General features: G+C 35.8%; 1 protein-coding gene and 1 long non-coding RNA gene across 2 annotated transcripts; one reads left to right on the top strand and one right to left on the bottom strand.

The window, feature by feature from the left end:
• The first annotated feature begins 357 nt into the window (after window positions 1–357).
• LOC116121793 lies at window positions 358–1,086 on the top strand. Its single transcript, XR_004126777.1, has 2 exons — window positions 358–498; window positions 599–1,086. It is a non-coding gene; the product is annotated as an uncharacterized LOC116121793 (long non-coding RNA).
• A 2,396-nt stretch (window positions 1,087–3,482) lies between these two features.
• LOC116121791 (probable protein S-acyltransferase 12) lies at window positions 3,483–6,316 on the bottom strand. Its single transcript, XM_031407730.1, has 7 exons — window positions 6,128–6,316; window positions 5,793–6,033; window positions 5,266–5,357; window positions 4,683–4,809; window positions 4,503–4,588; window positions 4,008–4,073; window positions 3,483–3,593 (listed from the first exon to the last, which is right to left on the bottom strand). Exons 1-7 carry the CDS (start codon window positions 6,314–6,316, stop codon window positions 3,483–3,485), a joined length of 912 nt encoding a protein of 303 aa, XP_031263590.1.
• Between the last annotated feature and the right edge of the window lie 6,672 nt (window positions 6,317–12,988).

Below are 12,988 nucleotides of genomic sequence, written 5' to 3'. Positions count from 1 at the left end.
TATATATATATATATATATATATATATATATATACAGTCAAGTTGAACAGGAAAACTCACTTTCGTGTTAGTTTCTTAAAATTTTTGAAAATGATGACCTAACTATTCTGTGAGTAACAAACCTGTTGATTGGAAAATGAAACGCAAGAAACACACATTAAAAAACAAATGGAATCTACCCCAGATTGCTCTATGGACAAATAGTTAAAATAGTGTTAAAATCTTAGACGTGAATTTATATTTCTTTTTTATTTTCAATAGTTTAACAAATAACAACTTTGATAAAAAGGCACGTCTGATGATGGGTATATTTATTTATGTTTGCTTGTATGAATAGCAAAATCCAAGGCCTGAGTCATGGGACTTTTGCCTTCCTAGCTTTCATCCCTTTACCTCACTCTCAAACTTATCCTCCGTCTCTAGCTTTATGGTCTCGACCGCCCTCTCCACTGTGCGTTTTCATAACATACTCTTCATCTCTTCTAAATCAAAACTTAGGTACGCCTCTATTTTACTTATTCTTCTTCTTCGATTCATCAAGGTTAGATAGTATCCAGTTTAATGAGGTATGAGTAATTATTTTTGCGATATTTTTCAGGGAATTGTTGTTGTGATGGGAATATATAAAGAAGATCTAGAAAGATACGAGGCAGGCCAGCTGGAATCAGAGAAAAGAGTGAAGACATGTATAGCTTGTTTGTGGTCATTGGTGGTAATCATGACAGGAGGATTGATGTTAGGGTTTTGGGAGTATGAATACCATCCAACAAATAGTCAGCTGTGGATGGTGCCCTTTGGTCTAATTTTCTTACTTACTCCGGCCATTATTTGGTTTGCTGTTATATTTTCTGAGTTCTGCAACTCTAAGAACAGACACGTCGTCCCTGCTTCAAGTTCGTCAGGTGACTGACTCAGTTCATGATCTGGAGACAGCATGAGTTACCATGTGATATTACTGCTTCTGTAAGCCTTGTTTCAAAATCCTAGTGTTACAATTTCCAATCGTTCCTTGGTTTTAATTTGAGATGTTCTTCATTAATTACCGAACTAAAATGATTGGAATGGGCACTTTAATAGTTTTGATTAGCTTAGCTGGTGTATGTGTTTGTTAAGTAGGTTTTATTTTGCTGGATAGGGTTAGGGTGCTTAATTGAATAAAAGACAGCTAATAAGTCTTTAAACAACAATTGGTTGTAATTGAAAATTAGAAAGCATGCGGGTGATATTAACTTTTAATAGTAAATGACGCAGGAAAGATCTGTAGACTTTTGGAGTTTGCCTTCCCCGGCTCCTGATTTCCCAGTACTTAACTCGCCCGATTCATCACTAGAACACATCCAATGGTCTTTAAGATTTTACCTACCGTCAACTGTATTCCTATAACGTGGCTTTTTCTTCGCGCAACACCTGGTGTAGGGGAGAGAGAGCCAGAAAGCGACACTTCATTGGCCAGCAAGCTCTTTAGACTTTAGTGATGTACAGATGGTCAACTATTTATATGATTATAATTATATCCTATAATTTGCGGCAACAAGCACATGAAACCCTTTTATTAAAACAGGATATCATTTATGGGGCCCGTTGCCATATACATATAGCATAGGCTGGTTTAACTTCATTTAAAATTAAATTTTGAGAAATGCTGAGAACAAATGCTAATAATGTTATTTCAGTCTCTCCAACATGGTATTGAATATAGGCAACTACCATAATGTAATACTATTGGGCATGTTTGGCTTATTATTTTTATCTATATTCTCAATCCTATTCTCCAAATAATGTTTGGCACATTATTCCAGAAATATTATCCTATTTTTTTAATTACATTTAGATCCCATAAGGTTATTAATTTCATCAAATACACCTTGAAAAAAGTTTAAAAATTATCAAAAACACCCCTGCGACCCATACTTGCCAGATTCCAGCAACCACCGTCGATGGTAACCAGAATCTGTACAACGGCTTATCTACAGACCAGAAATGGCCGAAAGTTCACCGATCTGGCCGTGAACGACGGCCAAATCTTGGCCATCGTTGACCGAAAACGACGGCCAAAGATGGCCGTCGTTTTGGCCTTTTCCGGCCATCGCGGCCACAACAGGTCGTAGATCTAACATTTTCCGGCCAGATCCATGGTAGATCTGGTTGGAAAATGCCATAACAACACGTTACGACACAGATCTGACCGGTCTGTGTCGTTAGACGATTTTCTGGCCAGACTCTGGCTGTAGTGGCCGGAATCTGGCACTGCAGGTAGTGGGGGTGTTTTTATCATTTTATATATTAGGGTATTTAATTAAATTAGCAAACCTATGGGCTTTTTCATAAATTTTTAAATTTTATCTCGTAATACTCCTCTATCCAACTATTCAATATTATTCCCAATATCATATCCAAAATAATAAACCAAACGCACCCATTAATATTTTGTTTTCTTAATTAATAAAATATATTAAACACTTTAACAATAAATTTAAGGCAACAAGTATTATAGTAAGTTAGATAAAGAACAAACATCTGCTAAAACTACATAAGATTACTCTACAAGGGTGACTGTATTAATATAAAAGATTATATAATATTAAAAAATTCAAATATTTTCAATCAAATGAATAAAGAAAAATTGAATACCTCATCACAATATGAGATCGCATAACACCATACAAGAATTACTTTAAACAAGCGTACAGAGATGTGAGACTGTCTCATTTTTTCACTTAAAACAAGACCATTAGGAATGCATGCTAAAATTATATTCTCCATTCCAAAAGAGGGATAAAAAATTTATCTAGTGCCCCGCCGTTATAATGCTATCTGGTACACCAAAACAAACACACCCCAAATGTATTACTTGGCTTGAAAAACCCATCTACAAATACAATCAGTCGGGGGCTAGAAAAATCAACTTGCTTACAGCTAGTAGAGCAACTATTGATAAATCAAAATATTTATTTTAGTATCATATGTCCAAATGAGATCATAGCTTCAGACCTTCAGCTGTTTGAATAAAAAAAACCGTTTCCAGAAAGAAAAAGGTTTCCACTGAAACTACAACACGAAAAATGAACGTATTCCCTTGATCAAAAATATTTAAGGTTACAAGGAAGCATGCCAAACCATTCGGAAAGGAAAAATAAAAGATTCAATTAGCTACCAGACCCATTTAAGTTCTACCAGCACAGAAAGTACAAGTTGCCATGTCATTTTTATTGGAACAGAGGTCCAATTGATCATGTTCATGCATTATTGCAGACCTTTATATTAAATAATCCAAACAGTTTGTCCTATTGTGATGATTACTTTTGAATTCCAAATGCATTGTACAAAGAAATATATTTGTGGGCCAAAAATTTTATATACATCCTCTCTGTGAAAAATATGAGGAAAAAATCAGCACTTTCAGCAAATTCAACATGATAAAAGTATGACACACTTGCAGTAACTATAACTCCAACTCACAGTAAGCTCACCAAGTTCCAAGCCTAAACGTCAGAACGTGTTGGGAAATCTAGGCCATGAAGTGCAGGTATGTTGTCTAAATCTTCTTTCGAAAATAATGGTAGGAACCACAATGCTTTCTTTGTTCCAAAAACCTTCAAAGGGGGAAAAATGACACCATCAGAATAAAGATTACAATGGTCTGTCTGGAAGAAAATGTCTTCTATTTGCCACAATAATTAAAATTAATGGCCTTCCTAGTCATTATATTTTCACCAAATTAAACCATTTTTAAAGGATACACAAACATTTGTTCGTTTTGTAAAGTCTTGAGTCATAGATGAGCACCTTCATTGCGGCAATTAAAAATGTATGCCTTTAATTTTAGTTTATTATATATATTTATTGAAGGTAATGACCTAGTTTCTTTGAAGAATACCAGACAAGCTTTTGCCAAGACGTATGCTCCATATAAGCCTTAACACCCAAGGAAATACCCTTCCACAAATTTACGCATATAAACTAAAGATAGAAAAGAGGAATAAGACAGTTTGGCCAGAAGATATCACCTGCTCAAAATTCTTCTTCCTGCCTATGTCGTATTTCCATCTGACTGCTCTTTTCTTCTCGTAAACCTAAAACATTTACAGAATGAAATACAAAACTATCAAATGAGGACTCAATTGCTGACAAGATGCAGAGCCATGTTAATTCCATCATATGTGTAATTAATGCAGTCATTAACATATCAGTAGTGTGAGGTTATTGTTACTTTTGAAACTCAAAATTCAAGGGAATGTCAGTGTCATAAACCATGCAACTCACTGAAAAATGCCATCAACCATACCAATGATGATGTCATGGTATGAGCTAAAAACAATTTTCATCTAAAAATGAGGTTGTGACTCAGCTACCATTGCCTTAAAAAAGAGTCACATTCCATGGCCTTCTCCACGAGAGGAAGATAACATCTCATGGTCAACTTCCAATAATTACAAGGTCTTAAATGAGCAGTTTAGGGTTTAAGGTTTAGGCACACAGAAAGCAGTTAATGTGTCCATTACCTCTATTGATGTGGTGTTGCTCGATACGAGGGATGCATGCATAACTATGAAACAAAGAAGACTCAGAGAAAACGCCAAATTAAGAACTGCATTGAGTTAAACAATCTGTAAGAAACGTGGAAACAACAATGCAGAATCAATACACCATATGAAAATAATCAATTTGCATGGGCAACTTACCAAAAGCCAAAAAAATGATTGCTAGATTGCCAGGAGAAGAGGAATGATTCATGGCTTTGCCAAAGAACTTTATGAAACTAGGAAGCAACACTAGAGTGTCCATTGTTGTCTCCAGAAAGGTATACAACTAGCAGTGGGGAAACAAGTCAGAAGAAAAAGAAATGAGTTAGAAGCCAGTCAAACCCAAACCACTAATACCATTCAGAAGAATATAGGAGCACTTTAAACGCACACATAAATATTAGTGAAAAGCATCTAAAAGTTGAACAGTTAATCTGACATTCAGAACCAACAAGTTTGATTGTTTGAGCCATTTGACCAATGCCCTAAATTTTAGGGCATCATGCACGCAAATAATACTTGTCAGCAAAATGAGGAGTCTACCATTGTTGACACTACTGTATTGCCATACTAATTCACAGAGTAAGGATACTTCTATGTCTACTCACAAACTGTCTAAGTCTATCCCCAGAATAAGAAATAGTCTTGAAGAGTTCTGTTGATTTGTGAAAGGGAAAAACACTTTAGATAAAGCTAGACATATTTCTCATTTTATAACATAAAACATGACAAGAAGACCTACCAAGAAAAGAAGAAAAAACTTGTAGTTGCGTGCTCCAACACAATTTACCACCCAAACACAGTGGTGGTCCATCTTGAGAACACATCTTTGACCTGTAGAATCATAAACGAATAATTACAGAAATGCGGCATTTCATAGCGTCAATTTCAGTGGTTCATGACATTCCAAGTATGCCAATTAACGAATGCTTCTGGCAGTATTGTAAAGATGTGAAACCTAGACAACCATAAAGAGGAACCATTTGATTCCTTTAAACAGGATCGCATTGCTGAGAATATATTCTCATATTAAGATAATTGCAAAGCTAATAATGGATCTGAAGGAGTAGAAACACTCATTGACGTTCAATTAACTTTAAAAAGTTAACTGTACAACTTGCAGCCGATGCATAACATAATTAAAGGTTACCTTCAAACCAACTTTCATAAAAAATTACACAATCAAAGCATTGCAAATAGCTCGTTCAGAAATGTCATATCTTAAATATGGAAAAAAAATCACAACAGAGAAGCAAAAAGAAGGCTTACAAACAGAGCAATGATGGCAACGTGGCGGCTTCCCATTTCGGCACCTATCACAGTAGCCTACCGGTGGTCCTCCATCCAATCCATCTGAAAACGGCCGCGTAGAATCCAGTGTCTCTGGTCCAGCGTAATCAGAAGATCTTGAAGAACTACCAGCCTCCAACAATACTGCCGTCCAATTATCCGGCACAGAACCGGGGTCCCAAAACACAACCATTATATAGCTCCAAACCAACATTACAAGCTACAATAACATAGTTCAACATCAACTTTACTCATCTCACAAAATATACTTTTAGAACCATATACCATTTAATAATTAAAGAAAAATATATTACCAGAACATGAAACACTATAATTATCGATAATGCTAAGAACGAGTGGACTCCACCGCGAAGCAACTGTTGCCCCCAAGTAAGTACAACGACGGCGTAATAAGACACGGCGACAATTGCGGCAACTAACAGGATCATGAAGTAGCCAATTACTTTAAGGCCAGAACACAATTTGAACAGGTTTATATCCATACCTGTTTCAAATTGGGGGATAACTGGGAGGTATCTTCTGGATCGCGGTCGGAATAAACGCTTCCAAATATCAGAAGCCAGGTTTAGCTCACTCTCGGCTCGACTTGCTGTTCTCGCGCTTCCGGAAAACGGTGAGGCTGATCGGAAATGGTAAGAAACTAATAAATGATTGCTGAAATTAGGGCACGGTTAATAGATTAGTTGTGGATTCAAAAGAAAAAAGTACTAGTTGTACTTGTTCCTTTGTTAACCTTTTTAAGTCAGCGAGAAGTGGCTGTTAAGATTGTTTTCAAAAGAATTTTCTCAAAACTTAATAAATATAAACCACACTCTTTAATTTTCTATAATTTTTTAAAACTCAACAAAATTACCAATTTCTTAAAACTCTTATTATTATTATTATTATTATTATTTTGAATCAAACATCTCCATTTAAGTTGTATAACAAGTCAAAAAATTTAATTAAACATGCCTTAGGATTTTAATCTTTAAATTGTTGTATAATTAGTCATAAATCATTAAACTTAACACGAATTATTACCTTAATGTACTTGGAAATTTTGTTGTTGATTGAAAAGTTTGGTTGATTAAAGAAACATGTTGTAGAAGTTGATAATTAGTAACCTTTGCATTTCATGAATTGTTCAAGTAAAACTTATTATTCCATGAAAATGGTAAAAGAGTAAAAAAATGTTTTATGAACTCTTGAGTTCGAATTTCTACCGACATTAATAAAGGTGATCAATGAGAGATTTATCTAATCGTCAACTTCAAGGTTCTGTGTGATTAGTTGAGGTATATACAAATAGACCCAGACGCCCTCAATAAAAAAAAAAAAAAAATTAGTAAATACAATATTTTAATAAATGTATTCATCTAAAAAAAAAAAAAAAAAAAAAATTAGTAAATACAATATTTTAATAAATGTATTCATCTAAAATGGTTAAATTCCAAAATGTACAATTCAACATATATTCTGATTGGTTGATCACGTGTTGGTTCTCTTAGCTGTACTAAAAAGATTTAAAAGTAGAACAATTTCTCAGTTTAGGCATCAGTCTGGTACTTTACTAACACATGTTAAACTTGAACTTGAAGTCTCCTCCAAGTTCCACCGCTTGAAAGCCCAAGCCCAATGAGCAAGCAAGTGGCTCAAGCCGACACATGCGACCCTGTACAAAACTTGTAAGCTTGGAAATTTTGTTTGTTGATTGAAAAGCTAGGTTGATTAAAGAAACATGCTGTACAAGTTGATTGTTAGTAACGTTTGCATTTCATGTATTGTTCAAGTAAAACGTGTTATTCCATGAAGATGAGTGAAGGGATACTATGAGGTTTTAGTAAATACAATATTTTAATATATGTATTCATCTAAAATCGTTAAATTCCAAAATGTACAACTCACATATATTTTGATGGGTTGATCACGTGTTGCTTACTTGGTTTGTTAGCTGTACTATAAAGATTTAGAGTAAAAGACTTTTTCCCACCCAAGATTTGGCTAATCTATAAGTTCCCACCCGTGGTTTCATTAATTGCAAATTTGAACCCTTAAATTAACAAAATCTCATTTATGTTAACGATGGAAGGGTAAATTGGTCATTAACTTTAATTTGAATTAAAATGTCAACTCAGACATAGGGAAATGTAGCAAAACTTGTAGAATTTGGCGATTGAATTAAATGTTTATATCTTCTCATTTAACCCAACCACAACTCTTTCTCTTTCTTCTCATTTGCATTCTTGAGAGAAAACAAACGACAACAACCCTTCACATCCTCCTTCAACCGTAGCCGATAACAACCGTTGTTGACAACACTGATAACACCAACAAACCTCCTCCTTCAACCGTCGACCACAAGTGGAGCAAAACCCGATGACACCAAACAATCCTAAACTAGAAAACCTAACGACAACCCTAAACCTCCTCCTTCAACCATCGACAATGAGTGGAGCAAAACCCAATGACACCAAACAACCATAAACTAGAAATCCCGATGACAACATTAAACCTCCTCCTTCAACCGTCGACTACAAGGGGAGCAAAACCCAACGACAGCCCTAAACTAGAATCGTAAATGACAACTGAAAACCTCCTCCATCAACCAGTAGATGATTGTAGGTGTTGAAAACACAGATACCCTAAACCAGAATCGTAAACGACAACCACCTCTTTCAATCGGTAGGCTACGACGACGTGGTCTGCATCTAGGTATATTACATCGCATTTTTTTCTTTTAATTTTATGTCCATATTTGTGTTGGGGTCTTTGTTGTGGTGTTATTAGGTGATTTTGTTGGTGGTCTGTGTTTGGTATGGGGATGATGGTGGCACGGTGGTCGTATGGTGGTGATGGTGGTTGTGTGACGGTGTTAAGGTTATGGTAATGGTAAGGCTGTGGTTGGTGTTTTTTGGGGGGGGGGGGGGGGGGGGGTGGTTGACAAAATGATGGTATGGTGGTGATGGTAGGTGATTTTGTTGGCAGATTAGGGTTATGGTTGGTGATTTGTGTTTGGTAGTGGTGGTGTTAGGGTAGTGGTAAGGTGGTGGTTAGTTATTTTTTTGGGGTGGTGGTGGTGGTCATCGTGATGGTGGCTGACAAAATGATGGTATGGTGGTGGTGATGGTAGGTGATTTTATTGGTGGATTAGGGTTACAGTTGGTAGTCTATGTTTTTGTTGCTGCATGTTAATTTTTTTGGCTTGTTTGGGTTATGTTTTTGCTGATGCATGTTTATGTTTTCCCTGTATGTTTGGGTTATGTTTTTGCTACATGTTTGAGTTATGTTTTTGCTACTGCATATTTAGTTTTTAAGGGTATGCTGGCTGGAAACCAATGATTGTCTTAAAAATGGCCTAGCAGATCTTGACGACCTCTGGTGTAACAATGTCGCATACCTAGAAATCTGTTTAGACATGTTTGTGTTATGCTATTACTGCATGTTTGGTTTATGTTTTTGCTGCATGACAAACATTGTTTGTGTTTGTTTATTAAGGTTGAAACCAAAGTCACTTGACCTTAAAATTCAAGTGTTTGGTTCTGAATACGAGATATTGAATGTTGATCTAGATGAATATAGTTATATATGTTTTATGAAAGATATGAATCATTGTGTGGCTAATGAGAATCAAGTTGTCCAATTGTACCCTGATGAAGAGTTCAAGATTGAGGTTGAGTTGCCCTTATCAAGGGCTAGATATTTATTGAACAGGGATAATGATATGAACTTCATTTTCAAGAATAGGAGATTAAAGGCATGAGAACACTGTAGAAGTCAAACCATTAAACTGTGTTGAAGGTATAGGCTTATTAGAAGCACCTAATCAGTGTGAGAATGATAATGGGTCTGAATCTCTTGGAAGGCAGGCTAATGATCTAGATGAAGGGGGTATTGCAGATGAGTTCCACTAGAGTGATGTAAGTGATGCTGATAGAGATAATGAGGTTAGGCAGGGACTGGTGTCGAGGAGGGGAATGAACATGGTGCCCAGAATAGGTAAGGAAGTGGTGGGGTAGAGGAGAATCAAAGTGGTCAAGTTAAGGGGACTGAAAGTGGGGAGAGAAGGGGGAACTATCTGAATACCAAGCGGACAGTGAGGATGTAGTCAATTAGGGTCTAGTGAGGATGATGATGCAGTCTCCAGGTTTAGCAAGAATATGAAGGGTCAAGAGTTTGCATATGGGGTTGGTGGGAAAATCTAATTCGAAGTTGGTCAAGCGTTTCAAGAAGTTTATCATTTTAGGAAGGTGTTTCAAGATTATTTAATTCAGAGGGGGTTTGTTGTGGATTAGAGATACACAATGAGAAAAAAAGATTTAAGGCAAAATGTAATCAACCTAGTTGTCCATTTCATATATATGTTGCTCTGATGGCCGATATAATATCTTATCAGATTAGGAAGTCTACGAAAACACATACTTGCTTGAGGGTTTACAATAATCCTGGTGCAACAAGTGCTTGGGTGGTTGACAAAATGGGAGACTTTATCAAATCACAAAAGGGATCACCAATCAAGTCTTTGTATGAGCAGTTGAGCAGGAAACACTATCTAGATTTTTCTAAACATAAACTTTATAGGGCTAATAAGCAGGCAAAAGGGAGGTTAGACAAAGACCATGCAAAGTCATTCTCATGATTGTTGAAATATGATTACATTGTGAAACACACTAATCCAGGTTTTATGTACAATGTCAAGAATATTAGTCCAGATGGGATTCCTGAAGTTCCTAAGTTTTACAGGTGTTTCTTAGACTTTGTAGCACAAAAGAAAGGGTCCATAGGTGTGGATGGGTTTCACCTTAAAGGCCTTTATGGTGGTGTACTGCTTTCAATAGATTCTATGGATGCTAACGATGACATTTTCCCATTAGCAATAGGTATTTACAAGATAGAAAATAAAGATTCATGGAGATACTTTATGACTTTGTTGTATAAATTTTTAGAAGGCATTAACCCTATCATTTTCATGAGTGATAGGCAAAAAGGTTTAGTGGATGTTGTACAAGCTTGTTGGCCAAATGCTAGGATTAGACATTGTGCTAGACATGTATATGCTAACTTTAGGAAAATTTTCATTGGACTGTAGTTGAGGAAATTGTTTTGGGTTGTTAGTAGGGCTGCTAATACCATTGATTTTTCAGTAGGTCATTAATGATGTTAGAGCTGCATATTAGAATGCTCATTGGTGGATGATTGATAATGATGTTACTAGTTGGTTAAGGCATGCATTTGACCTTGAATCTAAGTCTAATCATGTTACAAATAACATTTGTGAAGTTTTTAATAGCTGATTGGGAGACAATAGAGAATTACCCATATTAAGCTTGTTAGAACTCTATAGGAGGAGGATTATAAAAAGGATGCAAACTAGGGCAAAATGAGGGACTGATTGGGTCACTGCTGTACCTCTTGTGATACATAGGAAAATCAATAGTTTATTTGAGCATGCTAGAAGTGTTGATGTTATCTGGCCAGGAAGTGAGGAATTTGAAGTCAAGGATAACAATATTCTTCCTAATAGATGTCACGTCGTAAATATACAATCTCAAACTTGTGACTGTGGAATGTGGTAGCTCTCTGGAGTCCCTTGTGTGCATGGAGTGAGTTGGTTACTTTTTAGAAGAGTCTCAAATACGGAAAAGTATATAGACTCTTCATTGACTATCATTTCATACATGAAGACTTATGTTGATCACATTCACCCCATACCTGACCCACTTAGTTGGCCTGATGTTGGGAGTCGCAAGTTGTACCCACCTATCAAGTATAGCAAGATTGGAAGACCTAAAAAGGTTATAAAGAAAGATGCTGATGAAGAACCAAGGCTGACCATAACTATAACATTGAGGTGTGGGTTCTGTAAAACTCTGGGACATTACAGGAGGAGTTGCCAACAAAATCCTCTCAACAGCAAGAAGCAAAAGGTAATTTAAAGCTTTTGTTTTTTTGTTTTTTTTGTTTTAATCCTGATTATTACATTCAACTTTTCTTATTTACACTCTCATATGATATTATGTATGTGTGTTTGCCTTTTTTAGAGAGGACAAGCTTCATCACCCCAAGCAAGTCAAACGGGTGAAAGTTCAAGTCAAGTGTTTGGCAACAGTCAAGAGTAGTAGGTTAATATTACATTTGTGCTTCAAATTTTTGTTAAATGGCTCTAAAACATGGTTTCTAATTGTTATAGGTAGTGGAGCTATTGGTCCACAAAATTGACTCACATGGGAGTTGCAACAATATGGTGGATACAAAAATGTGGAGGGTTTTATGGTGAATGTGGTGCAGTAGTTTTTGGGTGAATTTGGTGCAACAGTTTTAAGTGAATGTGGTGCAGCAACTTGTAGAAATTTGCAGGTTTTTGTATGTGCAAGCAAATAGAAATGATTTTTTAGGTTGTTTTTGTAAAGGTTGTCACTGTTGCAGAGGATTTTTTGATGTAATCTACATTACTACTTGCCTGTTTATGGCTTAATATATTTGTATGGAGTATTATTTTTTAATGTGATGTTATTATTGATTATACCATATGAATTCCCAGGTGCTGCAATTTTTTTATGCTAATGATTTTTGCAAAATTTAGACAATATGTGTTTGGGTGTGTCCAGGATGTGTTTGTGGAGGCTGTATTGGGTGTGTACAGGATATGTTTGTGGAGGCTGTATTGGGTGTGTCTAGGATGTGTTTGTGGAAGTTGTATTGGGTGTGTCAAGGATGTGTTTGTGGAGGTAATGGAGAAGAATAAGTAAATATGTAACGTTGAAATTTTTGAAAAATTATCGTTATACAGTACCCTTATACATTCAATTAAAAAAAGAACTTTCAAAAAGATAGGGGCATTATGGTATTTTCACATAATTTAGTTATTTTTCATACAAGGTCATTATGGGTACAAAGAAATAAATATGGGGGCATTCTTGGTTTTTCACATATTTATTCAATATTTTATTATCAAATAATAAAAAGTCAAAGGCTCAAGGACAATTTGGTAATGAGACCATTTGCACCTGTGTCAGAGGACAAAGTCAGTGACGCTGTTAATTTAAGGGTTCAGATTTGTAATTAATGAAGCTGTGGGTGGGAACTTGCAAGTTAGCCAAACCTTGCGTGGTCTTTTACTCAAAGATTTAAAAGTAGAACAATTTCTCAGATCAGGCATCAATCTGGTACTTTAC

The sequence above is a fragment of the Pistacia vera genome, unplaced genomic scaffold (assembly GCF_008641045.1).
Source record: "Pistacia vera cultivar Batoury unplaced genomic scaffold, PisVer_v2 Contig1283, whole genome shotgun sequence".
In the NCBI taxonomy this organism is placed as follows: domain Eukaryota; kingdom Viridiplantae; phylum Streptophyta; class Magnoliopsida; order Sapindales; family Anacardiaceae; genus Pistacia; species Pistacia vera.
This window is presented reverse-complemented; position numbering and strand designations above follow the sequence as displayed.

Excerpts from the sequence above, each read along its gene's own strand:
- LOC116121791 (XM_031407730.1), bottom strand. The coding sequence starts at position 6,316 with ATGGATATAAACCTGTTCAAATTGTGTTCTGGCCTTAAAGTAATTGGC. Across the intron at positions 5,358-5,792 it reads TTGCCATCATTGCTCTGTTT|GTCAAAGATGTGTTCTCAAG; the intron begins GTAAGCCTTCTT and ends ATGATTCTACAG. Across the intron at positions 3,594-4,007 it reads GGAAGAAGAATTTTGAGCAG|GTTTTTGGAACAAAGAAAGC; the intron begins GTGATATCTTCT and ends CCCCCTTTGAAG.